At 37.6% G+C, this 27,100-nt stretch overlaps 1 protein-coding gene across 3 annotated transcripts in view; it reads right to left on the bottom strand.

Annotated features, from left to right (window-relative positions):
* Positions 1–23,092, bottom strand: part of LOC148850527 (chaperone protein dnaJ A7A, chloroplastic-like) — a 33,256-nt gene extending 10,164 nt beyond the window's left edge. The window contains exons 1-4 of one of the 3 annotated variants that reach the window (XM_088947198.1): positions 22,891–23,091; positions 19,355–19,473; positions 19,242–19,278; positions 19,067–19,149 (exon numbers count right to left, since the gene is read on the bottom strand). In XM_088947198.1, coding sequence (XP_088803324.1) covers positions 19,067–19,149; positions 19,242–19,278; positions 19,355–19,461 — 227 coding nt within the window. In that variant the 5' untranslated portion in view covers positions 19,462–19,473; positions 22,891–23,091. Of the gene's footprint in view, positions 1–19,066; positions 19,150–19,241; positions 19,279–19,354; positions 19,474–22,890 lie in introns of all 3 variants that reach the window. The other 2 variants (XM_088947200.1, XM_088947199.1) reach the window with 2 other exon arrangements.
* Between the last annotated feature and the right edge of the window lie 4,008 nt (positions 23,093–27,100).

Below are 27,100 nucleotides of genomic sequence, written 5' to 3'. Positions count from 1 at the left end.
ATGCTCTCCTTCCCCATAAAAAATTACCTAAAATCTCTCTCTCCCACACGTTCCCAATAACCTAAATAATATCCTCTCCAAAACTACCTCCCCCACTTTCTCCTAAATTATCTCTAATTCCTATTTATCTCCTGAATTATCTCTAATTCCTATTTATCTCCTGAATTATCTCTAATTCCTATTTATCTCCTGAATTAACTCTAATTCCTATTTATCTCCTAAAGTATCTCTAATTTAGTAGAGTTTCTCTCCTAAATTATCTCTAATTCCTATTTATCCTCTCCCCTACTTTTAATCTATATCTATCTAAAGTTTGAATTAACAAATTAAAAAGTTATTTAAATATTCAAACGAAATTATATAATAACTTCTAAAATATTTATTAAAAACACAAAAGAAAATAATAAAATAATAATAATAATAATAATAATAATAATAATAGGTATAATATGCAAATTATTAGTAATTTTATATTTTCATAAAATTCATCACGAAATAATGTACTAACCATATAAATTATAGTTTTCCGGATTATTCAATTTAAATGTTATTTAAATAATATAAAATTAACATTTAAAAATCAAATATTATTTGCATATTGAAATAACTAAATATCTTAAATAAAAAATACGAAAAATAGCTAGATAATTATATAACAAAATATTTAATAATATGTAATAACTTTAAAATAAATAAAATTCAAATAACAAAAAATGTTAAATATTTTATATATTATTTAAATATTTAAGTAACTAAATATTTTAACTAACGAAATATTTAACATAACTAGATTTTAAATAGTTAAAATAATGAAATTGTGTAATAAATCTAAAAAATTTCCTAAAACTAGAAAATTAATTATAACATAATATTCAAATTAATAATAATTTAATATTTTACAAAATTAAAAACGAAATTATGTAATAATAGCATAAATTATAATTTTATAGATTATTAAATTCAATAAATAATAAATATTTTAAAAATTAAATAAATTAAATAATGATATTTTTAAATAACTAAATAATATTGTAGATAACTAATTTCACTTATATCAATTAATAATTCTAGAAAATAACTTTCAAAAAATAATATTTATTAATAATAATTTTAAAATCTTAATCTATATTTATTACATCTTTATATATATACTAAAAATAATTATTTATTGTACTTTCATTAATTACTTATTGTTTTATTATGATAAATATATTTTTAATAATTATGTATAAATCTATTTTTGTTTTGTTATTTAACGAAAAATTTTCAATAATTATTGGAGATTAAACTACTGTTATTTTACTTTTTAAATTTAATTTGTTGTACTTATTGTATTTATTGTATTTTTATTAGTTATTTATTGTATTTTCAATAATTATTGGAGATTAAACTATTGTTATTTATTAGAGATTAAACTATTAGTTTAGATAAAATTAGGAGTTTTCACAGGTTGGTTTGGTTCAATTGTAGGTTGTTTGGCCAACCAAATCAACTTAAGTCAGGATGGGGAGTTGGTCACCCGACACTGACTGCCCACTAGTGAAAACAAACCAACTCAGGTTGTATCAGTTTGGGTCAATTTTCGGTTTGGTGGGTCAGTTCAAAAGATTTGAACTTACAAATTTAAATTTAAATTTTAAAAATTACAGTGACATTATTAAAAAATAAATTTATGATATAAAATATTTTAGACTAAGAAATATAGTCGGGTTGTTCGATTTTGATCAATTTACAAATGGCCAAAGTGAAACTGATCCAACATGGTCGGATTGGGAAATTGTTGAACCAAAGCCAACCGGAAACACTAGGAAACTAACCAACTTGGGTCGAGTTGGTCGGTTTCACCAATTTGATGAACAACCCTAGCTGAAATTAATTATTGTTTCTTTTGTATCGTTAAAAAAATTATTAACAGTAGTATATAAAATATAAGGAAAAATCTTGATGCAGGAAAGATATGGTATCAGAAGAGTTTTGACCAATCAAAATCCACCCATGAATTTGATAAATAACACTTGATTAGCTACCACATTTGTGATACCAATTGATTGGTCAAAAATTTTCAAATATCATATCTTTCCCATATCATAGTTGAACCCAAAATATAAATAATTATTAATTATTTAAATGATACGTGATGACGAGGAGTCCGACTAGTTGGTACCTTGACGAGTCGCTCGTCAACGAGAATGGTATGGTGATCTCAACGAGCAAAGCAATACAAGATTGGAGGAAGGTCCTAAACTCAATGGTGCACAACTTGAAGCTGGAGTCCGAGGTTGCTCTGAAACCATTCACAGACAGGAAGGCAGTGTTGAGAATTGACGGTGAAAAAATCAAGGGATTTACATCTTTTGAATGTGAAGAAGGTTTGATTCAGATTCAAAACTGGAAACCGTTGTGTAATGAGATGGAACATGTCTGTGGAAGTTTCCTGTTCAAATTGGTAGGTCTTCCCTTCCATCTGTGGAATGAAGCAAATCTGGGAAATATTGTGAAGCTGCTGGGCGGAGAAATGGAGGAAGTCCATCTGCAAGATTTTCGTGCCACTGTGGTTAGGATGGTCAGGGTGAGACCGGAATCGCTCCCAAGAACAATAGAGGTTCTTGCTGAAGGTACACGATTAGTTTCAGAGGTGGAGGCAGAGCTGTGGGGTCGAAGACCCAAGGTAGAAGACGATACTGAAGTGGAGGGTTGGATTACTAGGGGCCTACAGCTGGAGGGTAAGACTGAAAATAGGAGGCAGCTTAGAAAGGAAGCTGAAAAGTCGGTGGGAGAGAACCAAAAGCCACGAAATCTATTAAAAGAAATAAATTCAAAATTTTTTGAATTAGCTGGTAATTCGAAGGGACAAGACACCTTCGCTGACATGGTTAAGAAAGGGAGATTTCTGCAGGTCGGGTCATCTGAACCGGTGGGTGGACCGATCGGTTCATCCAGAAGGAGGAATCCCTACCCACGTGATTGTTTAAGTGAGCACGTGGGTCGGGGGAGATGGTTGGGGACTATAGATGATAGACATCGTCTATCTTCTTCTTCTTCGAAAATTTTGGACGGGGGCACTGTAGGTGATCTCAGGCAGCCAGAGCAAAGCTCAAGTACTCTCCGGTGGGTGCCTCGCACAGTTCCTGAAAGACCCAGGGAGGGACGAACATCACAAGACAGACCAAACCCCAGGTGCGATCGAGATCATCTCGAGGAAAAGGATGGTTTTGACGAGGGCTAGGTGGACTGCGAAATGGAGGAACAAGACAGACCAAACACTGCCAGTCCAGTTTAGACAGTGTTTTGGGTGAGAAGTTTTCAGAGGAAGAAGTTGCTGCAACTTTTGATCTGGATACGTTGTTCTCACAAAGACCAGGTGCGGTAACATCTCATTGTGCTGAGGAAGAGCCGTACATTGTTGTCGTTGAACACATTTCGAACTCTGGGGGTGGAATCTCTAACTCACACTCAGAAGCTCCATCTCAAAATCTCCTTGTCGAACAGATTTTTTGTAAGGGATCCCTCGAGACTTCTCAAAAGCAATACAGGGACAAAATGGGGAGTCATAAACAGGTGGGTAAGAGATGTGATCTCTGTTTAACAGAGGTGACGAAAAGGCTAACTAATCAAAACCAAGCCTTGGAACCAGATGGAACCCACATTCCTTGTCAAGGCCAGACTGTTTTTGTATCCAACTCCAGCACTCCCGATCTTCCCCACCACAACCTAAGTAATCGTGTCCTTTCGTTTTATGATACTAACTGTTGCTTTTTGACTTCCGTGCCAGATACAGATCCCAACCCAGAGGCTGCAGCCCTTGAAGGGGGGATGAGATGAGAGAAAATAGAAGCGACAGTGAGGGTGAGGAGAGAGAAGTAGGGAACGAAGGAGAAACAAAAAAGGAAAAAAAAGAAAAGAAAAGAATCCTGGAAATCCTAGAGTGTCTGTTAAATGAAGCAGTGGTGGAAACCGTCAAAAGAAAGGACCAAAGGGAGTTAGAGTAGAGGGTTCTGAGGAGGAAGGAGATAGAAGGGGGGGGACAAAAACAGGGGAGGGAAGTAGTAGAAAGTTAAGAGATGTACAGAAACCGGGGTGCAAATTGAAAGATCCAAATGCTCTCAACGTATTTTTGAAAACAAAGAAAGAAGAAGCAAAATCTAAAAGGAAAAGAATGAGTGAGGCTGAAAGGCTGCTAAAGGAGGTGGGAGGAGATAGAAGTTTAAAGGTTAGAAAGAAGGAAGAGGAATAACTGAGGGCAGGAGGGTCTAAGGGGAAAGAAGATAGTTAGATGAGGATCTTAAGCTGGAATATCAGAGGTTTGGGAAGTGCTAGGAAGAGAACAGTAATAAAAGAGGCCATCAAGAAAACAGACCCAGATGTGGTACTCTCGCAGGAGACCAAGAGAACAGATTTTGACATTAGGTGGGCAAGGGGTGCCTGGAGAGGCAGGGGGATTAGTTGGACGGCTTTGCCTTCTTGGGGGTCTGCGGGGGGTGTTGTCACAATGTGGAAGAATGAAGCACTCATAGGTCAGGAAGAGTTAATAGGCCAATTTTCAATTTCCCAGAAGTTTAAACAAGTGGAGGATGGGTTTGAATGGGTGCTTACCAATGTAAATGATCCAAATGATTACAGAGAGAGAAGGAAGTTGTGAGAAGAACTGACCGATAAAATGAGACAATGGGAAGGGCCTTGGTGTCTTGGAGGTGACTTTAATGTTATAAGATTCCTAGAAGAGACAAATAGTTTGAGGCGGAGATCGACATTGAGTATGAGGAAATTCAATCAATTTGTGGATGTTTACGAGCTTAAAGAGATCCCACTATCACGCAGCTGTTTTACTTGGTCCAATCTCCAAGTGAACCCGATTTGCTCTAAGCTGGATAGATTTCTAGTCTCAAATGACTGGGAAGAACATTGGGGAAATCTAAACTCTAGAGCATATCAAAGGGTGACTTCTGACCATAGGCCTATTGTAATCTGTAGGGAGGAAGTGAGAAGTGCTGGTCTTGCTCCCTTTAGATTTGAAAACATGTGACTAGGACACCTGGGGTTCATAAAGAAAGTCAAAGAGTGGTGGCTAGAAAGCAATCCAACAATGAAATGGAGTGGAATGAAGTTTCAAAAGAAGCTTCAATATCTGAAAGGCAAAATCAAGGAGTAGAATCTGTTAGAGTTTGGGAGATTAGAGGAAATAAAGCAAATAGTGACTGCACAAATTGATGACCTGGATGGCAAGAAAGAAAGGGGTTGTCTTACAAAAGAAGATAAGGAACTAAGATGGAAATTGCATAAATAGTTAGAGGATTATCTTCTTCAAGAGGAAATAAGTTGGAGACAAAAATCAAGGTGTAAATGGCTAAAGGAGGGGGATAGGAATACCAAATTTTTTCATGCGGTGGCAAGTGGAAGAAGAAGAAAGAATTTTGTATCAAGTCTGGAGATTGAAGGGGTTACAATATCCACCCAAAGAGAAATAGCAGGGGCTTTTGCAAATCACTTTAGGTCTATCTTTAGAAAACCCCTAAATAGTAGGGTGTGGATTGAGGGTATGGAATGGCCAACTTTGCACATAGAGGATAGGAATTGGTTGGAAAGGAAATTTGAAGTGGAAGAGATAAGGGAGGTAGTGTTCTCTATGGATAGATCAAAGGCACCCAATCCATAAGGTTTTACGATGGCTTTTTATCAAGATTGTTGGGAGATATTAAAGGAAGATCTATGGACTATGTTTGATGAATTCCACTCTAGAGGGGTGACCAACCCAGGGCTGAACTCCACTTTTATTTCATTGGTTCCTAAGAAGAGGAATGCATGTCACCCAAAGGATTTCAGGCCGATCAGCCTAGTCAACAGCCTTTATAAGATTATCACCAAGGTGTTGTCCATCAAAATAAGGAAAGTGCTCCCAACAACTATAGCAAATAATCAAGGAGCCTTTGCGAAGGGGAGACAGATAACAGATCAGATTCTGATAGCAAATGAGAGCTTGGAGGAGTTTAAGAGATCAAAGAAAAAAGGGGTGATTTGTAAAATAGATTTGGAAAAGGCTTATAATTTGGTGGATTGGCCTTTCTTGATGGAGGTGATGACCAATTTTGGTTTTGGGGATAATTGGTGCAGATGGGTCTTGGGTTGTATCAGGAACTGTCATTACTCCATACTGGTAAATGGGACAGTGGTCGATTTCTTCTAAGCCTTGAGAGGGATTAGGCAAGGAGACCCCCTCTCTCCCTTTTTATTTACTTTGGTAGCTGAAATTCTGGGGAGACTAATTTATAGAGCAAATTCCGGGGGTTCAATCAGAGGTTGGAGAGTTGGGAGGAAGCTTGTGCCACTCACACATTTGCAATTTGTAGATGACACCATACTCTTTTGTGAAGCAAGGGACCCTAACAGGATTAGAAATTTGAAGCTCACTACACGACTTTTTGAGCAAATCTCAAACCGTAAGGTGAATTTGAGAAGAGTTGTATAGTTGGGGTAAATATGGGTGAGGGGGAGATCTCTGAGGTTGTAGACATTTTAGAATGTGCAATAGCAAACTGGCCCCTTAATTGCCTTGGTTTGCCATTGGGTGATAACCCTCAGAAAGGCAAGTTTTGGGTTCCGGTTGTGGAGAGGTTTGAAAAGAAATTAGCAACTTGGAAGAAAAACCATTTGTCTCTTGGAGGGAGAACCACTCTAATCAGGTCTACTTTAACTAACCTTCATGTTTACTTTTTGTCAATCTTCAAGATTTCGACAAAGGTGGCTAGTAGATTAGAAAAACTAATGAGAGACTTTCTCTAGGAGCCGGGGGCGGAGAACAAGGACCATAGGGTGGGGTGGGAGATGGTTTGTGGGAGTAAGAGGGATGGAGGTTTGGGTATCGGAAATTTAAGGAATAGGAACTTGGCTCTTATGGGGAAATGGCTTTGGAGGTTCTTATTGGAGGACAAACTTTGGGCGAAAATAGTGGAAAGTATTCATGGGGTTGCAGCAAATGAATGGGACTCTGGGATTCTAGCAAGGAGTACAAGAGCATCTCCTTGGAAAGCTATTCAAGCTATTCTACCTTTGTTCTCTCCATGGATCAGGTATGACTTGCACTCAGGCAATAGTGGAAAGTATTCATGGGGTTGCAGCAAATGAGGAAGGCCTCAAATGTTTGTTGGATCCCCCCACCCCATGACTTTGTTAAACTGAACTTTGATGGCAGCAGCTTGGGCAATCCAGGGCCATCCAGAATAGGAGTAATAATAGATGAACAAGGGAAGCTGTTAGCTATGTATTCTGGATCAGTTGGGGTGGGAGATTCTTTGAGAGTTGAGATACTTGCAGCTCTTGAAGGGGTACAAGGAATCAAAGATATGCATATTAACAAGTTGATCATAGAAGGATATTCTGAAGTGGTGGTAAACTGGCTGAAAGAGGATAATCTTAGACTTTGGAATTACAGTAATGAAAAGAGGAAATTCAAGTGGCTGACTAAGGACATGGAAATCCAATACAAATGGGTAAAAGAAGTGCAAACTCTTTGGCAGATGGTCTAGCTAGACAAGGGGTGAATAGACATTCTATTTTTTGGGCTGTCTAGTAATTTTTGTTCTTTTGATGCTTAATGGTTGTTCTTGGGAGCTAAGATTGTTTAGCCCCCTTACCCTGTAATATTCTCATATTTTTAATATTAATTCAATCCACAGTTATTGATCAAAAAAATAAAGCTATGTCCAAATTCCAAGAGGCTATGCAACAAGTAGAAACACATTCACAATGTCTATTAGAATAGGCATCTCCGAAGGGGGAAGGTTCCACTAGTGAAAATTTTGTACATTTCATCTTTCTATCCTACAGAATCACCATAACCACCCCCAGTCCCGAGATTGCTCGTGAAGTGTTTCTGAAGAGTGCTCAATGTGGAAGCTCTGTTGTTCACCCTCTTAATCCAAGAGCATACTGCGATGAAAGGAAGAGGAGGAAGACAAGTTCGATTCAGCAAGCAGGTAAGTTTATCTCTTTTGGTGACTTCGTTGTCAAGATCTCTTCATTTTCGTTGCAGACATGGAATGTGATGGAGGGGACTCAAGTGGCTGTTTGTTCAGAAGGCTCAAAAGATCAGAAGGAAAGGAGTGGTTTCTGGGGAAGTAGCAAAGGAGTTAGTGAGGTGGGAAGGGAAGGACAAGGAAGGATTGTTTGAAAGAACTGACTGTGGAGGGGATGACACTGAGAGTGCAAATACTGAATCTGGTGATGAGGTTGCAGGAGAGGTTGTGGATAAGAACGAAAAAACTAGCTCATCTCTAGGCTGCGAGGATTTTCAAAAGTTCGAAATCTCAGCTGGTAGGATCGGAGTACATCTAGGGCAGAGAAAAGCGGAGAACAAAGGTGTCGTAGGACTTATAGGAGTGAAAAAGCTAGAGAGCCAAGTAAATGTCGCCTTGTTCATGTGTCTAAGGTTTTCGTGAGGTTAAAAGACGGTTTGATTGGGGCAGGTCCTTCTAACAAATATAAGATAGTGTACAGAAGGAAGAGATTAAAAGGATGAGATGCAAAGAAAAAGGGTGATGAAAGGAGGAGGGAGGAGATTCAAGCTGTCGAAGGGGAGGTGAAGTCGACCCTGACAAAAGAAGGGCCAAAGGTTAAGCAGGTTCAAGGGAAAACAGACATCACCGGTGGAAAACAGAGGAAGAACTATAGACCCTAAGAAGCAAACGGAAAGGGGCAGGGTTCTCCTGTTTCAAGTTAATGAAAATAGATGGAGAGATATGTTCGACTAAGCCAGTGGGAGAAAGAAGATGCGCCACACAGTATATGCATTCCAGAAGAAGAAAATAGTAGTGGATGGAAGACCTTCCAACAAACCTTTAAGTGTTTACTACCTTGTAAGATCACCCAAAATTTTCCCACGTCTTCACCAGAGTCTTTTCCTACTCTGGAAAAACAAAGTAGAGTGATGGAGACAGGGAGATCAGCATTTATCTCTATCGAGCATAAGACTAAACCTTTGGAATTTGGAAAACAGCCTTTGTGTGCACAAAACAAGAAGATCAGAGTTGGAGGGAAGTAGAGCTAGGGCTATCTGCAAACCTGCATGCCCCCGCTCTGCTGCAACCAGTGTTTAAAAGCGCAAGGTGCAAAAAAGGCGCAGCGGTCAATTTGTGCCTAAGATGCAAGGCACAAGGCGAGGCGCATGCCTTTTTAAGCAAGGTGCAAAATTTTTTAAAGAAAAGGCTAAAAATTAAAAAAAAAGGCAAAAAAAATCAAAAAAGTGCAAAAAAATAAAAATATATATATATTAAACATAATATTAATAAAAATATAAACTTTAATTTTAAAATAAATGTTTTGAAAAACCTATTATCTAATATTAAAATACATAAATATAACATGTAAAGCATATCCAAATGAGAATTTAAAAATGAAATCAAATATGTAAAACATTTTCAAGCATATAAAACCCAAAATCTCTTTTTTTTTCTCAATTGCACTACTTCAAGTAGCTAATGTGATATGTAAAACATATTACATTCCCGATTCTACAAGCCACCTCTGTACCACGCCCCTCGAGGCAAGTCCAAATAAGTCCACGTTAGGTCTTAAATTCTTAGTTCTCACACAAAAAATAATGATTTTATAGTTTTAATTGCTTTTTAAGAAGACATTTTATTAGGGTGAATGAATGAACAACACTACCAAATAGGGGTGTGGCATGGGGATCCGGAGCCGCCGCCCTAGCCGCTAGACACAAAAAAAGCAAAAAAGCGTCAAAGTTTCAAAAGGCGCATACCTGGGCTGAGGCGCAAGGCGCACCAGGACCTGGGCAAGGCGCCTTCATTGAAATGCGCCTCACCTGTGTGCCTAGGCGCACCTTTTAAATCACTAGCTGCAACTAACCCCCTTCGATCCAAATAGAGCAATGGGTTTCACTCCTTCAAAAGAGGCAGTCTTGGCATGGACGAGGTTGGAGAAGATATTTGTGTTCAAAAAGTGGGTGTTGATCTCCCGTTGGTGACCATGGTGGATGTGATTCCAGACTTCCTAAGCTTTAACGGATGGCTAATCATCAAGGGTCTACCCTTCCATCTATGGAAAGAGGAGGTGTTTGCTTTAATAGGGAGCCTCTGTGTTGGGCTTGAAGAAGTGGATGAAAAAACAAAGCACTTCCAGGATATGTGTTTCGCAAGCTTTAACGGATGGCTAATCATCAAGGGTCTACCCTTCCATCTATGGAAAGAGGAGGTGTTTGCTTTAATAGGGAGCCTCTGTGCTGGGCTTGAAGAAGTGGATGAAAAAACAAAGCACTTCCAGGATATGTGTTTCGCAAGAATAAGGGTAAGAAGCAAAGGGATACACTCTGTACCACGTTCAATCCCTCTGCTCGAAAGGAACATCTGGTTCTTCTTGGAAGTCGAAGTGGAGAAGATGAATGAATCACACCTGCAAATCACCGAGCCGACTCGCCCAAACGGCTCTTAGCCACGTGGAAATTTAAGAGAGGCAGATGTGACAAGCTGTAGTGCAGAGGAGTTCGTGTAAGGTCCAAGTCTCCAAATGCAAGTTTTCAAAAAAAAAAACTTCTAAAGAAGGAAAGAGCTCGAAGAACAAATCTATGCATAGAAGAGATAATCGGCGTGAAAATTCTAATTACAGTAAAGAAGGAAAAGGGAAAGACTCTCAACCTCTAAGGAAGACTGGGCTAAAAGCGAAGGACCCATTGGTTCAGATTCGGGTAAGTCCAAAATCTTGAATTGACCCATTGAGCCGACCCAAACCGGTCACGGTTAAGAAAGTTGGACCAACTTAAGAACAAAGCCCTCAAGGATTATCCAGCTGAGAGAGCAGACGGTTCAGTCACCCCTGAAACACCCACCTTCGAGAGCCAAGAAATTCCTAACACTACCAATAGTCTCGAAGGAATAGGAAGAGAAGTAAATAAGCCTCCAACTCCTTGTTTGGATTCTTCTGCGCAAGAAGACAAGCTATCTGATTCAGAAATAGAGATAAGCTCTTATTTCTCAAAAGAAGTCTCTGATGTCCATGAGGTGGCTCTTAGAATGTCAAAGCTCTTATTCGAAGAGAGAGAAGTTTGGGAAAGAGTTGAGATTTTGCAGTCGATGCACCTAGTGAACCCAGATTATGGAGTTGGGTTCGAACGTTCTGCAAAAGGAACGAAGTTGCTCGCCACCAGCTTTCTTTGACCACAACCCAAGCTTTACCTTACCCTCCCCCTCTAGCATTGCTTTTGAATCTTTAATTTCTTCGCATGCTTCCCCTGGTTCTCACTTGCAAACCTCTAATGTCTGTGTTTCAGGTTCAAGTGCCTTGCTTTCTCAATCGATGAAAAAGTCCTCACACTCTGGGTCAGCGACAAGTGGTTCAAATAGCCAGAGCGCTGAAGAGCTTCAAGTGAGGGAAAAAGAAGTGAAAGATGAGATGTGGGATTACAGGAGTTGACCAGAAACTTGGGCATGACAGAAGTGAATGATGTAAGGGAATTTAGACAGGAAGGAGACACTAACAACAACAAAAGTAAGTGTGTTGCGACCAAGATAGGGACAGTGAAGAAGAATGGGACAAACAGGGGACTGAAAAGACTCCAATGGGATTTGACAAGTCAGAAGGTGAATTCACCCTCCGGTGCGGGAAATAGGGTTGGTAAGGGAAAAATGTGGTAGAGCTTCCAAGAAGATTCTAATCTGGAACTTAAGGGGTTTGGGAGGAGGAATGAAAAGAAGCTTAGTGAAAGAAACCCTTAAGAGGGAAAATTCGGATATCATCATCATACAGGAAACTAAAAAGGATTTGGTGGATGGGAAATTAATAAAAGTTGTATGAGGATTAAGAGGGAAGAATTGATCAAAAAACAAGGATTAAGAGGGAAGAAATGGGCAACCTTGCCAGCCATTGGGACAGCAGGAGTAACCAAGCAATCATCATCGCATGGAGAGAGGAGGTGGTTTCATGAACAGAAATAGATGCTGGAGAGTTCTCCATCTGTGTCTTGTTTACAAATGTATTAGATGGTTTCAACTGGATTCTGACTGGAGTGTACGGGCCCAACTCCCCTCGGGACAGAGCGAGATTTTGGGAAGTGCTTGATTCTCTCCACGAATTTGAAGACTTCCCGTGGTGTACCAAAGGAGACTTCAATGTCACAAGGTCCAGCCACGAAAGCACTAGTAGTAGGAGAATCATCAGAAGCATGAGAGAGTTCTGATTTCATAGCAAGACACAACATCCGTGATCTCCCCCTTCGCAATGGAAGGTTTACCTGGTTGAATATGTAGGAGAATCTGATCAGTTGTAGGCTTCATAGATTCCTGATGATTATAGACTGGGAGGAACACTTCCCCGACTTATTCCAAGAGATCAGACCTAGGTGTACATCAGATCATTGGTCGATTGTGTTAAAAACTGAAGTCTTAAAAAGAGGAAAGTACCCCTTTAGACTAGAGAAGGTTTGGAGACTACATAAAGATTTCAAATCCAATGTGGCCTCTTGGTGAGAGGAGTGTGAGGTGGACGGTTGGGCTGGGTTTTGTTTTCTTCAGAAGTTAAAGTACCTAAAGAAGAAGTTAAGATCATGGGGAAAGGATGAGTTCAAAGCATCTGCTAAAGAAAAAAAAAAAAAAAGTTAATTCAGGAATTGGATGAGTTAGAATGCAAGGAACAAGATGGGAATTTAGATGGCCAAGGGAGAAGAAGGGAGGAATTAAGGAAAGAGTGTGAAAAGGTAGTTAGGAGGAAAGAAGTAGACCGGAGGCAAAGATCTAGAGTAAAATGGTTGAAGGAGGGGGATAAAATTTCAAGATTTTTTCACAGATAAGCCACAGGAAGACGAAGAAAAAATTACATCTCAAAACTGAAGGTGGCACAAAGAGAAGTGGAGGAACAAGAGGAGATAGTGGAGCAGTTTCTGAATTTTTTTAAGGAGCTGTACACAAAGAGTTACAACAGATCCTTTTACTTGTCTAACTGGAAAGGAAATTGTTTGTTGGAGGGACAACAAGCTTGGCTAGAAAGGAAGTTTGAAGAACGGGAAGTTAAGGAAGCAGTTTTTGGTATGGATGGAGACAAATCTCCCGGTCCGGATGGTTTTCCTTTGTTCTTCTACCAATTGTGTTGGGATATAATCAAATCGAACTTAATGGAAATGTTCAAGGATTTCTTCAATTCAGCCATCATAAACAAAGTAGCAATTCAACATTCATCACCTTAATCCCAAAGAAAGGAGTTTTGGAAGTAAAGGACTTTAGGCCAATAAGTTTGGTGGGCAGCATTTATAAAATTGTGGCTAAAGTGCTGGCAGGCAGACTAAAGGAAGTGCTTAGAGATCTAATCTCCAATAGTCAATATGCTTTTGTAAAAGGAAGGCAGATCATTGATAGTATTTTAGTGGCCAACTAATGTGTTGAAGACAGAAGACAAAAAGGCAAGTCTGGAGTGGTTATAAAACTCGATTTGGAGAAAGCATATGAGTATATGACAATGTTGACTGGGACTGTCTACTAAATATGTTGGAGTTAAGAGGTTTTGGAAGAATATGGGTGCGTTGGATAAAAGAGTGCCTCAATTCTGCTCAGTTCCCGGTGCTGATAAATGGAGAACCAAAAGGTTATTTTCAGGCAAGTCGGGGTCTTAGGCAAGGCTGGCCCCTTTCTCTTTACTCTGGTTGTAGACCTTCTCAGTCACTTCATTGAGAAAAGAAAAAGCCTAAACCTGTTGAAAGGATTTAAAGTTGGAAGAGACTCAATTCACATGTCCCATTTGATTTTTGCTGATGACATCATTGTTTTTTTGGAGGCTGATCTGGATTCTATCATTAACTTGAAAAAGGTCCTTTTGTGTTGCGAGAAAGTTACAGGTCTCCAAGTAAATTTTTCCAAGAGCAGCATTGTGGGGATAAACATAAGTGTTTGGTAAACAGCTTCAAGGCGATCCTAGGTTGTAAAGTGGAGACTTTTCTGGTCTCATACTTGGGGTTACCTCTCGGAGGGAATCCAATAAGCCAAAGCTTCTGGAACAAGTAGTGGAAAAGTGTGAAAAAAGACCGGAAACTTGGAAGAAAGGCTTTCTTTCAAAAGGAGGAAGACTCACTTTAATAAAGGCATCCCTGGCTAACCTACCTAGTTACTATCTCTCAGTGTTCCAAATCCTGGCCGATATCAGAAATAAAATTAAAAAGCTGCAGCGTGAGTTCTTGTGGGATGGGGGTGGAGAGGAAAAAAAAAACACTTAGTCAGTTGGGAATTAGTCTGTAGACCAAAGGAAGCTGGAGGACTTGGAATAGGAATGGTCAAGGAAAAAAATGTAGCACTTCTGGGTTTAGTGGCTGTGGCGGTTTCCTCTAGAATCAAATGCCCTTTGGACCTCGGTCATAATCAGAAAATACGGAAAGAATGTCAACAGTTGGGACAGCAAGGTCACCTTGAATTGAACAAAAGCCTCTAACCCTTGGAAAGGTATTTGCTCCATTTATGATATCTTTATTTCCTTTATTAGATATAAAGTAGGGGATGGGGCCAAAATCAAATTCTTGACTGAGAAGTTACTTTACCCTCCTATATTTCAGACTCAATCCCTGCTTCAAACTTGAACCTAAACCTAAGAAAACACTTAAGGGATGTGGAGATTGAGGATCTTGCCGAACTCCTACATGCCTTAAGAAAGGTCTATGTTTCCCCTTCAAACCAAGAACAATGAATCTAGAAGCTCCATCCAGCCGGTAAGTTCACAACTAATTCCTTTTTCAGAGCCTCGGTATCGGGTGACACAAACTATGGGTTCCCTTATAGAAGAGTTTGGATTGCTCACGTACCCTCTAGAGTCTCTTTTTTTGTGTGGGAGGCTTGCTTGGGGAAAATAAGCACCTGTGATCTTTTACAGAAAAAGCTCAACGGAAGGCTGTACATTTCTCCCCATGTCAGTAATGGTGAGTCGGCAGACCATCTCTTCTTACATTGCTCAGTAATGACGAAGATATGGCTTCACTTAACCTAGTAGGGTACAGCTGGGTTTTCCCAGAACGCATAGAAGATTTCTTAATAAAATGGCAAGGAAGTGGACTAGGCAAACCGGGGAGAATATACTGGCATACGGTAGCTCAAGCAGTAATGTTGGGTGTTTGGGAAGAAAGAAGCAGTCGCATTTTTGATAATAAAGCTAGATCACTTGGAGACTTAATATCTGATATAATATATACTTGTGCAATCAGTGGGTGCATAATTCGGACACCGTATGCCAGTATATTCTCCCCCGTTTGCCTAGTCCACTTCCTTGCCATTGTCTTAAGAAATCTTCTATGTGTTCTGGGAAAACCCAGCTGTACCCTACTAGGTTAAGTAAAGCAGTAATGTTGGGTGTTTGGGAAGAAAAAAAGTCGCATTTTAAATAATAAAGCTAGATCACTTGGAGACTTAATCTCTGACATAATATATACTTGTGCAATCAGTGGGTGCAGAATTCGGACAGCTTCAAAGGAATATCCATGAATATGCTTCAGCAGAATGTAGTGGAAGTATTGTTCTCCTCTCCCAGTCCTTCAAGAGGGAAGAGCATCCCCCATCAAAGAGAGGAGAAGGAAGTGACTTTATATTTTGATGGAAGTGCTACAGGAAACCCGGGAATAGCAGGAATTGGTGGAGTATTTAAGAGGAGGGATGGCCAGCCACCCTTCATGTGTATTTAGTGGACCAATTGGAGTTGCAGATTCCACAACAGCAGAAATTTTAGCTGCTTTAGCAGGGCTCCATATCACGAGAGACCTAGGCTTCACTGATCTAACAATCAAAGGAGACTCCAGCAACACGATAAAGTGGTTAGGGGAGAAGGAAGGAGGTCCATGGAGACTGGCCCACTATATAAATGAGGCTATAGATCTGTTAAATTCCTTATCTGTAAACCTTTATTGGATTGCTAGGGAATTTAACTCTGTAGCTGATAGTTTGGCTAAAACTGGTAGACACAGGGATTTTTTGTACAGTGATAGAAATACGCCTTTATAACCTGTGTGTAGCCTGAATGTAAATCATCTCATGTACTCTATGTTTTCTCAATCAAGTTAACCTCTTTTCTCAAAAAAAAAGGTAGAAAATTGGGATGAGGAAGATGATGGGCTGAACAAGTCGGTCAATCCTAAAGACTAGCCAATGTTTGAAGGGCGGTTTTGTCTTTCTTTTGTAAGTTTTGCATCTTTGAAAGCCCTGTTGTATGAAAGGGGGGTCTCAGGTTTCCTATTGTTTGTTTTGTGTCTCTGTAAGCTTTTCTATATGAGGGAGGGGAGGGAGGTGGGGTTCTCAGTTTAGTCTTGTGTCTTTGGACACTTTGTTGTGGTTGGTAGCGGGTCCAGGTGTTATCTTAACACCCCTGTAGTGCTGTAATCTGCTTTTACTTTTCAATAAGTTTTTTCTTTTACTCTTTAAAAAATATAACCACCTCAATCCAAGAAAATTTTTCAGCTTTAGAAAAACATTCACAATATCTGTTAGAATAGACATCCACAGGGTATGGGTTCCAATTGTGGAATTTTTTTAGATTCCATCATATCTCCTATGAAAAACCATAAACACCCCCAGTCCAAGAAAATGTTTCAAGTTTCAACTTCACTTTGAGCCAATAACAGAACCCTGCCCCTTCTTCCTGGAGCTGTCACCTTGCACTCCAGTCACTACAGTTCCTTTGTGTTAATTACATAGAGAAAATAGTGAATACATGATAGGATGTATAAAAAATGCACAAAGTATTTTTAAAGCTTAAAGGGTGGCTGGGTAAAACATCTCATCTCTGATTGTAATTTCTCACCCTTTAATTTAATGAAAATTTCTGTTAAAGATAAAAAAAAAAAAAAGAACAAGTATGGACAGATAGTCCCATCCACAATAAAAATTATTCAGGCAAGGACCTATCAATATTAAAAACCAAAAATTATTCTAGCCCCAGTTTATCTAAGCCATCAGCCTTGGAATACAGCTCTCTGGGGATCCATCAGATCTGAACCAATAAAAAAACAGGTGCCCCTAGAACAACCACTTGTGGATGGCATTTGAAGTAACTTGGTAGAAGGAACCAACTTCTATGGTCTTTTCATCCTTTTGTGGTTATTTGGATCATATGGCTTGAAAGGAGCTTTCATATCTTCAATGGTTTAATTCTGAGCAAATCAACTGATCCTCTATCATAGTCATTAGCTCAAAAGCAATTCAGGGATGTCCCCCATACCTCATGTTTTGTTTTTGAGTATCTTCCAGATTGTATAAAGATATTCTACATAATCTAAATTTTCTAAAGAACCCCATTCAACATATGTTCTCATGCACATGCTCTTCATGCTTCTGATCTCAACAACACTAGCAACACTAATAATACTTCAACAACACAAAAAGAGGAGGATGAATGAACATCTGCAAACTCTTTTGGACTGAAAGCATCAAGCAGATCATGTCAATGGTTTTTCCATAGCACTATTTCTTCTCACCACCACCAATTGGCCTGATTAAAATGAACTTTGGTGGATGCTCATGAGGAAATATGGGACCTTCAGGCATAATCACATTTTCAAATATGGGACAAAGGTGGCGTTCAGTAAATCTGAAGTCTGAGGGGGGGACTCTGAAAAAGCTCTGAAAGCATTCAGTGAAAATTTTGCTTCTCTGCTTTTGCAAACATCTGAATATAGTGGAGTTGTTTGGTAATCTGAATGCTGTGATATCTGAAAATTGTGCAATTTATAAATTTACCCCTCAAGTTGTTATATAAATAAAAATAAATGAAAATTATTAAAATAATATGATAATATAGAAAACATTATAAAATATTGTGAATTGATACAAATAAAATATAAAACAAATAATAAATAAAGTCTAATAAATAATATTAAAAGAGTAATAAAAAGATTAATATTATAAAAAAATAGATAATAAATAATATCATTAATAATTAAAAATTTTAAGAAAGATAAAATTGTAAAAATTATTATAAATATAATAAAATGTAAAAAAACAAAAGATATTAATAAAATAATAATAATAACAATTAAAAATATATAAAAGATCATATAATATTATTAAAAAATATAAAATAAATTAAAATTGGTAAATCAATAAATGAAAATGATAACAAATTTTAAAATCAATAAAATAATTTAATAATAACCATCTTAATTTTTTTAGTTTTTATATAAAAGATTAGAATTCTAGAGAGAGTGTGAAAAAAGAAAATATATATATATATAAACTTAAAACGGGGTCGAATTTTTGGTCAACAACAGGCGGGAAGATGAAAAACAGGGGTTGGGAGACCAATCATTTTTTATTAATTTTTAGAAAGGGCACAATTAATATAAGAGAGAAATTTTTCTCTAAAAGAAACCTTTTGTTTCGTTTTAGAAAGGGCACAATAAGAACAGTAGCAGCCACTGCTCTTCCCCATCTTCCCATCCTTCCTTCCCCCTCTTTCTCGTTCTTTCTCTTTCCCCTTTTTGCATTCTTTGTATTTTCTTCTCCTTTTGCGTTCTTTCTCTTTCTCCTTCCTCCCCCCTCTAGTTTGTCGACTCTATTCACCACAATGAAGATGAAGGAAGAGGAGGAGGGAAAAAGTGATAGTGAGGACAGTTGGAAAAAACGCAGAATAGAGTTCTTCTTTTCTTTCCAAAAGCGCAAAACAAAGCAGCTGGTTTGTCCCCTATTTCGGTAGCAAAAAGCGCATCTAAGAGTGGAAAGACCAGAAGGGCAATGTTGGGTTTTTTATTTTTACAAATAGGACAATTGGAATCAAAGTTTTGTTCGCTACCTCCAAATGCGATCAGACGCAACTTAAATGCTGAACAATTCGGAGATATTTTCGTCATTTGAAGAATCGGTTTGGAGGTAGCACTGAACAATCTCCAACTGCTGAAAAATCAACATTTTCAGCGCTACCAAACACCACCTAAGATAAAAAAAATTGTTCTTGGAAGTTGGATCAACCAATGCAGGGAATTCATCATTTTCCCATTGAACAGAAATTCTATATCTAGAATAGCATCAGAGAGATGGTTGTGCATTAGAAATTATAGGCTTAATACTGAAGGTGATTTTAAGATTGTGATTAATCCGGTGCTTACCCGGGATGAAGGGCCTTCATCTCTCCACATATCATTAGAATATCAATCCTTGACAAACTGGCCTTTTCCATGTTCGCACCATACTGCAATCCTAAAATCTTGTTTACTATGAAATGTCTTTTAGATGTGTTTTCATTTATTCCTTCTTTGAATCAAATACTGAAAAAATGCATACCATCCTCTCATCCTTAACAAAAAAGCATAGTAGATACCTGCAGCCAAACTGGCCTAAAATCAAAGCATTATTATTTTATTATTAGTGAGTTAGTTGCTTAGAAGTGTCCTTACCAATATTGAGACACCAATGACTTGTTAATGTTGAAGGATCTTAACATAAATTGAGGTCGAACTCCCCACTGTGATACCCATGTACTTCCACAAGGTATGATCGCCATTGAAGATATTCTCTATATAGGAAACATATTTGTCAGAAAATTTACCAAATCAACCATTAACAGCACAAATAAATATACTAAGATACATTATTTTCTGTATCAGAATGATTTTATACTAAGAGACTCTTCAGTTCAACACGGCAGGTTTTTTTTATAAATAACAAATGCGACAAGCATTTAGACAAAGATAAATTTAGCATCAACTCACACAACCAAAAAAGTGTACATTGCTGGGCCTCCCAAGAGGCCACCCACAACTGACAACAGAGCAAAAATAAAAGACGACAAACAAAAAACAGCACTGATTACATATTTCACATTAGCGTCCAGTCCTGGGCATCCCCAATCTAAAGAAGATTTCCCAACCCCAGCCTTAGCCAAAGAATCACCCCAGCAAGTTGGCACTCCTAGGTACCCATTTGAGTGAGGCATTCAAATCAACACCTAGAGCTTGAGCCATTCTGACTAAAGGTCTGAATTTTCAAGGAATTTGGTCTTGCCTTGCCATCCAGCACAAAACCATTTGACAGTCACCCTCAACTTCTACATTCCTCAAGGACCTCAACTCCTACCTAACCAACAACTTCAAACCCTGAACCAAGGCCAAAAGCTCAGCTCTTGAAGAATTTCCTTGTCCCACCAGACCAGAAAAGCTTAGAATAATATTGCCCTCATGGTCTCTAACAACTCCTCCCACCCCCAAGGGCCCTGGGTTTCCAAGGCTGCAACCATCAAAATTGAGCTTGAGCACCTCTAGAACAAGAGGGGACCAATCTACCATCCTTTGTTGTCATGTATGCTGAAACTCTGTCACCACCTGCCATTCCCTAAGCAGATCATTGATAGAAACACCTTGAAAAGCCCCACATACCACAGCCCAATGAGCTACCCTTACTTTTGTAATCCATAGGTTTGCATTTTTCTTCAAAAATCCTCACATTTCTTTCACACCATAAATCCAATAGCACCGCCCTGCAAATGACAGGAATCATTCAAACTCCCAAATTAGACAAACCTCTGAAAATGATCTCTTATACTCTATTTTATACTTGGGGGTATTTATAGACCCAGATTTCACACTCTTCTACACACTTAATACTAAAGCTTTCTAGGCTCATGACTTACAGCTAAGAAACATCATAAGTTCATGAATGATGGCTTGGTACTACACATCAATTCACACAAACAAACAGAATCCCTGTTTAAATGTATTTTACTAATTGTTTTTATAACTTGCTATCCACTCATCCCATACTTCATATCTCACCATTTTTTCCATACATGGTTGTAATTTCATACTTCTTATCCTAATGTAATTTCACACAGTAAACCATCTGATGCTCAATAATGGGTTGCATCATAGGAAGTACAAGCCAAAAGAATACATGTATGACACAAGAGTTGTTACTGTTTGACATGAATCTTAACCAAAATACGCATGAAAACAAAAGTAATAGTGATTCAAATACACATTTGTAAGAATATTTAGCAAATAATACTTCATAAATCCTGAAGCAACATCTTCATATGGATTAAAGGCTATTGCCAAATATTGATCCCAGCTATTTTGGGTCTTAGGAGGGGTGGACCGGATACAGTCCTAACCTTTGGCCTTTTTTTTGCACAAAGTGGCCACTCTCAGCATCTTAATATGAGTAAACTCAAATATTCCTTGAGACATGTCCAAGCTTTAAAAGAGTGAGGAGGAAAACAAAGTGTGAACAAAATATGGATAACAAATTTCACATAACTAGTACCAATCAAAATCTAGTGAAAAACAACTATTCTTGGACAATGAGAGGATGGGATAAGCTAGATTGGATTTAAAATGGAGTAACAGTTTAGCATTCCATTAGCAAACTATGAAAAACAAAAATACTGGCACTATTAGAATTCCCACATGTTCTGCAAATGATGCTAAGGATTGAGGATGAAAAAGATTACCATAGCTTCAAAGAACATAATTCTTTAATAGTAAACAATGGAAAATAGTTCCCTACAAAGATCATTTAAAATTATTTCTCAAAAAAAAAACAAACGCACCTTTTTTCTAGCCACAATGAGGGAGATGACTTATCACTAGTCTATTTCATGCATCTGGTAGAAGACAATAAAATACCACCAGCCACAACATCCATATAACCTGAAATCTATGGCATGTTTCTCCCTAATGTTCAACAGTATTTTCTTCAAGCTAAAATAGAAATGGGGAAATTGAAAATTTCAAAAAAAAAGAATCCGTGCCTTTCCCTGTGCCAGAGATCTACAGGTCTGAAAATTAATTCAAAGGGGAACATAATAAGAAAACACATCCACACATCCATGTGAAGGTGATTAAAAAAACACTTCCACTTGTTCAATTGCCGCCTTAGCTTCCAGTATAAAGATTCATAAGCTGTGAAAATGCCTCCAATGGACAGTCCATGTAGGAAACTCTTCGCTGTGAGAACTCATCCTCCATGGGTCCATTACATTAAGTCGCAGGTGTACCAGCAAGATTTTCATTCCAATGTAGCATGGTTTCGTATCCAAGGCCTGCTGTGATGGATAAGTAGAAGTGTAGAACTGTCATGTAGATCATTGCCTTGAAAAAATAATACAAATTAATTTTAACCTAGAAGCTTTTTTCTCTGTCACACAGTTTTGCAAAACTACCTCGTTGTCTCTCAGTGCACTTTTCATGAATTTATCGCAGTTTAACAGTATTCTGTTCTCACGAGTTTCATGAAACCCTTACAAGTTCTGTGTTCTATCTCCGAGATTAAGACCACTTTCCAGGTGTTGAGGAAATTTTCGTTTATCGGCATTATATATTTTCTCCCATTACTTTACCCTTCAGGTCAAATCAAATCTAGCAGACTTTGGGACATAATAAACCTTTCCATCTGTAGTAAGATCCTAATTTATCAATGATTCAACATTTGAGGTAAGAAACATGATAATACTGGATATTATTCATCAAAAACAAATGAACACAAACAAATATTACATATGAAGTAGTAAATATGTAATATATAAAGAAGCCTGAAAAAAAAATCCAAGCGCACCGGTATTAACAAGTTTTTCCATAGTTTGCTAAAAAGATTGCGTTATTCCCTTCTGTTCTTTCTCGAATAACCATTATGGTCTGGTTGGAGAATCTAAAATGCCTAAAATTAGATTCCGCTTCCTCCAACAAGCAAACAAAAAAGTGCATACAGTCACGCACAAGAAAAAAAAAAAAAATCTTTCTGAACCAAACAGAGAAATGGTGAATAAGAAAAAGGTGGCTTTAATTCAATAATATAAATATTTTAAGAAAGAATACCATCTTGAAAGGATACAGGATTGATGAATTCAAACTCACTATTCTACGCTATCTCAGGGAAGAAATCTATAATTTGGAGAGAAGCACTATTAACATTTGAGCTCGGCCAATAAAAGACTAACCTGGTTGTTCTTCTTTTTCTGGCAGTGAGGGTTTGTTTGCTTGGGGTCTGTTGTTGATGCAAGGAGCTGCGACAGAAAAAGACGAGAAGATAGATGCTCTCGGCCTTCCTTGCCGAAGATGAGGCTCAAAAGAGGAAGAGCTGATACAGAACCAAACCTGATAAAGCGCTCGTACGTGCCTCTCACGGAGAGTTGTGATACTTCCCAAAGCTTCTCAACACCGAGAGTTTGGTATATCATTATCAATCAGGACGGTCCAATCTCGATCAGAGTCATCAGACCCAAGACAAAAGTATCGACCGGCTCACCCCACGTATTGATATTAGAACCATGTGAATCAACCAACGTAAACCATATTAGAGGTTTTTACTTAGTTCACATCTGTGACCCGGTGTCACGGGGGTAGTTATTCAGCGGAAGAAACTCGTGCGGTATCCAGGCTCGGACAAGCTTGATGTGTGCTTAAGGCTAGAAGTTGCCCGATGAGATGACTTCACCAAGGTCAGTAGCACTGGATCATGACATCAAGTCGGGCTCTCGACTAGCTCTAACCGGTTCATGGGAGGCGCCACTTACGTGCTAAGGGGGGAAGGCCATGATGTGAGGCGACTTGGCGCCGATGTGAAGGGTCTCCTGTATGTCGATGATGTAGGCACCTATGTGCCAATGATGATAGCAATCGCTTGGGTCGGAACACACCCGTGTGTTATAGGCAACGGGATATCTCATTCAGCTTGGGCAAGGGGCTAGTGTGGTGAAGGGTCATGCTTGAGTCAGGCCTACATGTCAAGCCTCACTTGAGTGTCAGTGGCGCAGTGCTAGTCCATGAACTGTCCCCATGAGCATGTGTGCGCTCATGAGGAACCCTGGTAGCCATGCTAGCCATTAACCAGGGTCATCCTGCAAGGGATGAAGGTCTAGGAGTGCCAAGGTTAGGCACCCAAGGAGGTCAACTACCCATCCTCAAAGAGTATGTTAATCTTTTAGACGTCTGCCTAAATATGACATCACTTTTCCCATAAATCTTACAGGCAAAAATGATGATGGTGTCCCTTAACATAAGCTTGCCAAGCGTAGGCAATGTTAAGCCTGTGTCAAATCGTGACACTGGGGCGCCCCACAATGCTTCACGACACATCCCCACCTTGTATCAGGAACATCTCCCATTATTAGACATCACTAGGAGATATTCCAATACAAGGTAGGGATGTGTTGTGGCCACAGATGTGAACTTGTTTTTGCTTTTTTGTTGGAAAATTCCATTTTAATACCTTGAACTTTGGGTAGTGTCAAGTTAGTACTCAAGCTTTCAAAAGTGTTAATGCCTTATCTAAACTTTCAAAAAGTGTTAGGTTGGTCCCTGCCATAAACCAATTGTCAATTATTTGTTTAAAATATCAAAACTATCATTCAAAAGAAAACATCGTTCATTGTCTTCTACTTTGATACTGAATAGGTTGAGGTGCTTGAGATTATAGGCTAATAAAGGCATTGTCTCCTACTTTAGATTTGAAACACATTATTGTCTAGTTATTTCTTTGCTTTCAATTATTGTTTCCCTCTATCACATTTCATGTTTTTTCTTTGAAGATAACCGGTTTAGTCTCAAGGTAGAGGACAATGAACTATATCTTCTTTTGAAGGGTAGTTTTGAAATTTTCAATAGATAATTGGTAGACGATTAACAACAGGGACCAACTTGACACTTTTTTAAAGTTTAGATACCATAGTGACACATTTGAAAGTTCGAGTACTAACTTGACACTACCCCCAAAGTTCAGGGTACTAAAGTGAAATTTTCCCTTGTTTTTTATCACGCGCCCTTAAGGGTGTATTTTTAGAGTTCAACTAGCAAGGGCCATGGGATGTACAAGTTTTATTAAGTGAAAATAAAACAAAAGAAACCCATAAGAATACATAATTTTTTATATTTTAATTTTCAAATAATTAATAATTATTTATCTTTTATATATATTTTTATAATACAAAAATAATAATATTTAATTTCAATCAAATTAATAGTCTCATCTCTAATAAATAATAATATTTAATATAGTGAAAATATATAATTATTAAAAATAAAGTTATAACAAAAATACGACAAATAATTACTCAATATATAATAAATAACTTATACAAGTATAATAAATACAATAAATAATGAAAATATATTAAATTAATCAATAAATAGTGCAATCCTCAATAATAGTTTAATATTTATTAAATATTAAGCAATAAATTATAACAAAAATACGTAACTACTAAAAATAAATTTATAACAAAAATACAATCAATCCAATAAGGACAATAAATTAAACAACGATAGTTTAATCTACAATAATTATTGAAAATGTATATATCACAAAAATACAATAAATATTAATTTTAGTATACATATATAATAGATATAGATAAAGGTTTTAAAACTATTATTAATGAATGTTCATTTTCTGAAAATTCTTTTATAAAAGTATTAATTGATATAAGTGAAATGGTGTTTTTATTAATAGTACAATAATAATTGTAATTATTATTCTACTCTTTAATGTATATTAAGAATATTTTTTGAAAATTATTACATATTTTTGTTATTTGGAAACTTCAATACCTCTAAATTATTTAATGTATTTTTATTAAATATAACAATAATATTTAAATTATTTACATTTTATATTCTTATTATCAAAATTAGTAAATCTATTATAATCATTTTTGTATTTTTACTAAATTCTAAAATGATTAAATACCTTCCTTATTTAATCTATTTATGCCTCGAAAATCGGGAAGCCATGGCTTTGAGGAATGCCAAATTTGGCATTTCCTGGAGCTGTAGCTCGTTGCTGCCAACAGGGCAGTGATGTGACATTTGATAATGGGTATCAGTGCTAAAAACGTTTCCTAGAGCAATGGTACCAAACATAAATAGTTGTTGTTGCTTTAAGAAACGTCCTACTTGGCAGCAACGATTCCAAACAAAAATAAAGGCACGGTGCTCTAAGCCACACATCAGCAGCACTGTTTTTTGAAGTATATGTTTTATGAGAAAACAGTATTGCAACTGCAACATCGATGGGAAACATATGCATAACCATAGAACCATGAAGTGTATGTTTGGTGTTGATGCTACAGTTGCAGCACCATTTTTTGCTGCTGATGTGTGGTTTGGAAGCACTGTTTTTTCTTATTTGGAATCATTGCTGCCAAGTAGTACATTTTTTTGGAGCAACAACAACTTTTCCTATTTGGTACCAATGCTCAAAGAAAAGTTGTTTGCACTTCTACCCATTATCCACTACCACATCATTGCCCTGTTGGCAGCAACAAGCTGTAGCTCTAGGAAACGCCAAATTTGGCATTGCTCCAAGCCATTCCTTCCCAATTTCCAAAGTGTGGCTTGAAGCACCTATTTTCGATAGAAAAACAATTCCAAACATAATGTTGTTTCATGGAGCACCATTTTTTTCTTACATAACACTGATGCGACACCGTTTTTTAGAGCAACAACATTGGTTCCATGATAGAATTATATAAGATAAATCAATATCTACAAGTGCCAAATCCTATCGTTTGCAAAATTGACAAGCTCTTACCTTACTGTTTACATATTGTCTTAAAGTACCTTTGAATTTTTTTGACAATTGTCTAAAACACCCCTTGCTGATAATTTTTTGTCATACTCCGTTCACATGTAACATCACGTTAATGGTAATTATTTTAAATTCCTAAAATACACTTATTGTTCAATGTTGTTGTTGGAAGTTGTAGCGGTGGCGGTGATTTTGGTATGTCGTCGCATGTGACGGCAACCATTGTAACTTTCGAACGACAAAAGTTTGGTGAGAATGAGATTGTCATCTAGAATATTTGAGCAGCTACTCGTGTATTGTTTGCATTTTTTCCTTCCAAGCATCTCGATATTTTATTGTTGCGGGACTTTGGCTTGGATTTTAACTCAGAAATCCACACTATGGCCTGTAAAGGCAAACCATTTTTTCAAGTTAGTAGCACAAGAGCATTGGTCTCTAGATGATGGAAGAAACCTAAAGATTTCCAAGATGTATTCATCGGGCAAGGTTTGTTAGATGGTTAGATCCAAACCACGAAGAGGTTCTTCCGGTAAAAAAAGAAGTATGCATAAACAATCTCGTAAAAGAACTGTAGTTTCATCTGGTGATTTTGATGAAGATGACAAATTCATGTTAGATGGGAC

Source organism: Nelumbo lutea, chromosome 5, assembly GCF_056320005.1.
Source record: "Nelumbo lutea isolate HS-2025 chromosome 5, American lotus-T2T, whole genome shotgun sequence".
NCBI lineage: Eukaryota > Viridiplantae > Streptophyta > Magnoliopsida > Proteales > Nelumbonaceae > Nelumbo > Nelumbo lutea.
This window is presented reverse-complemented; position numbering and strand designations above follow the sequence as displayed.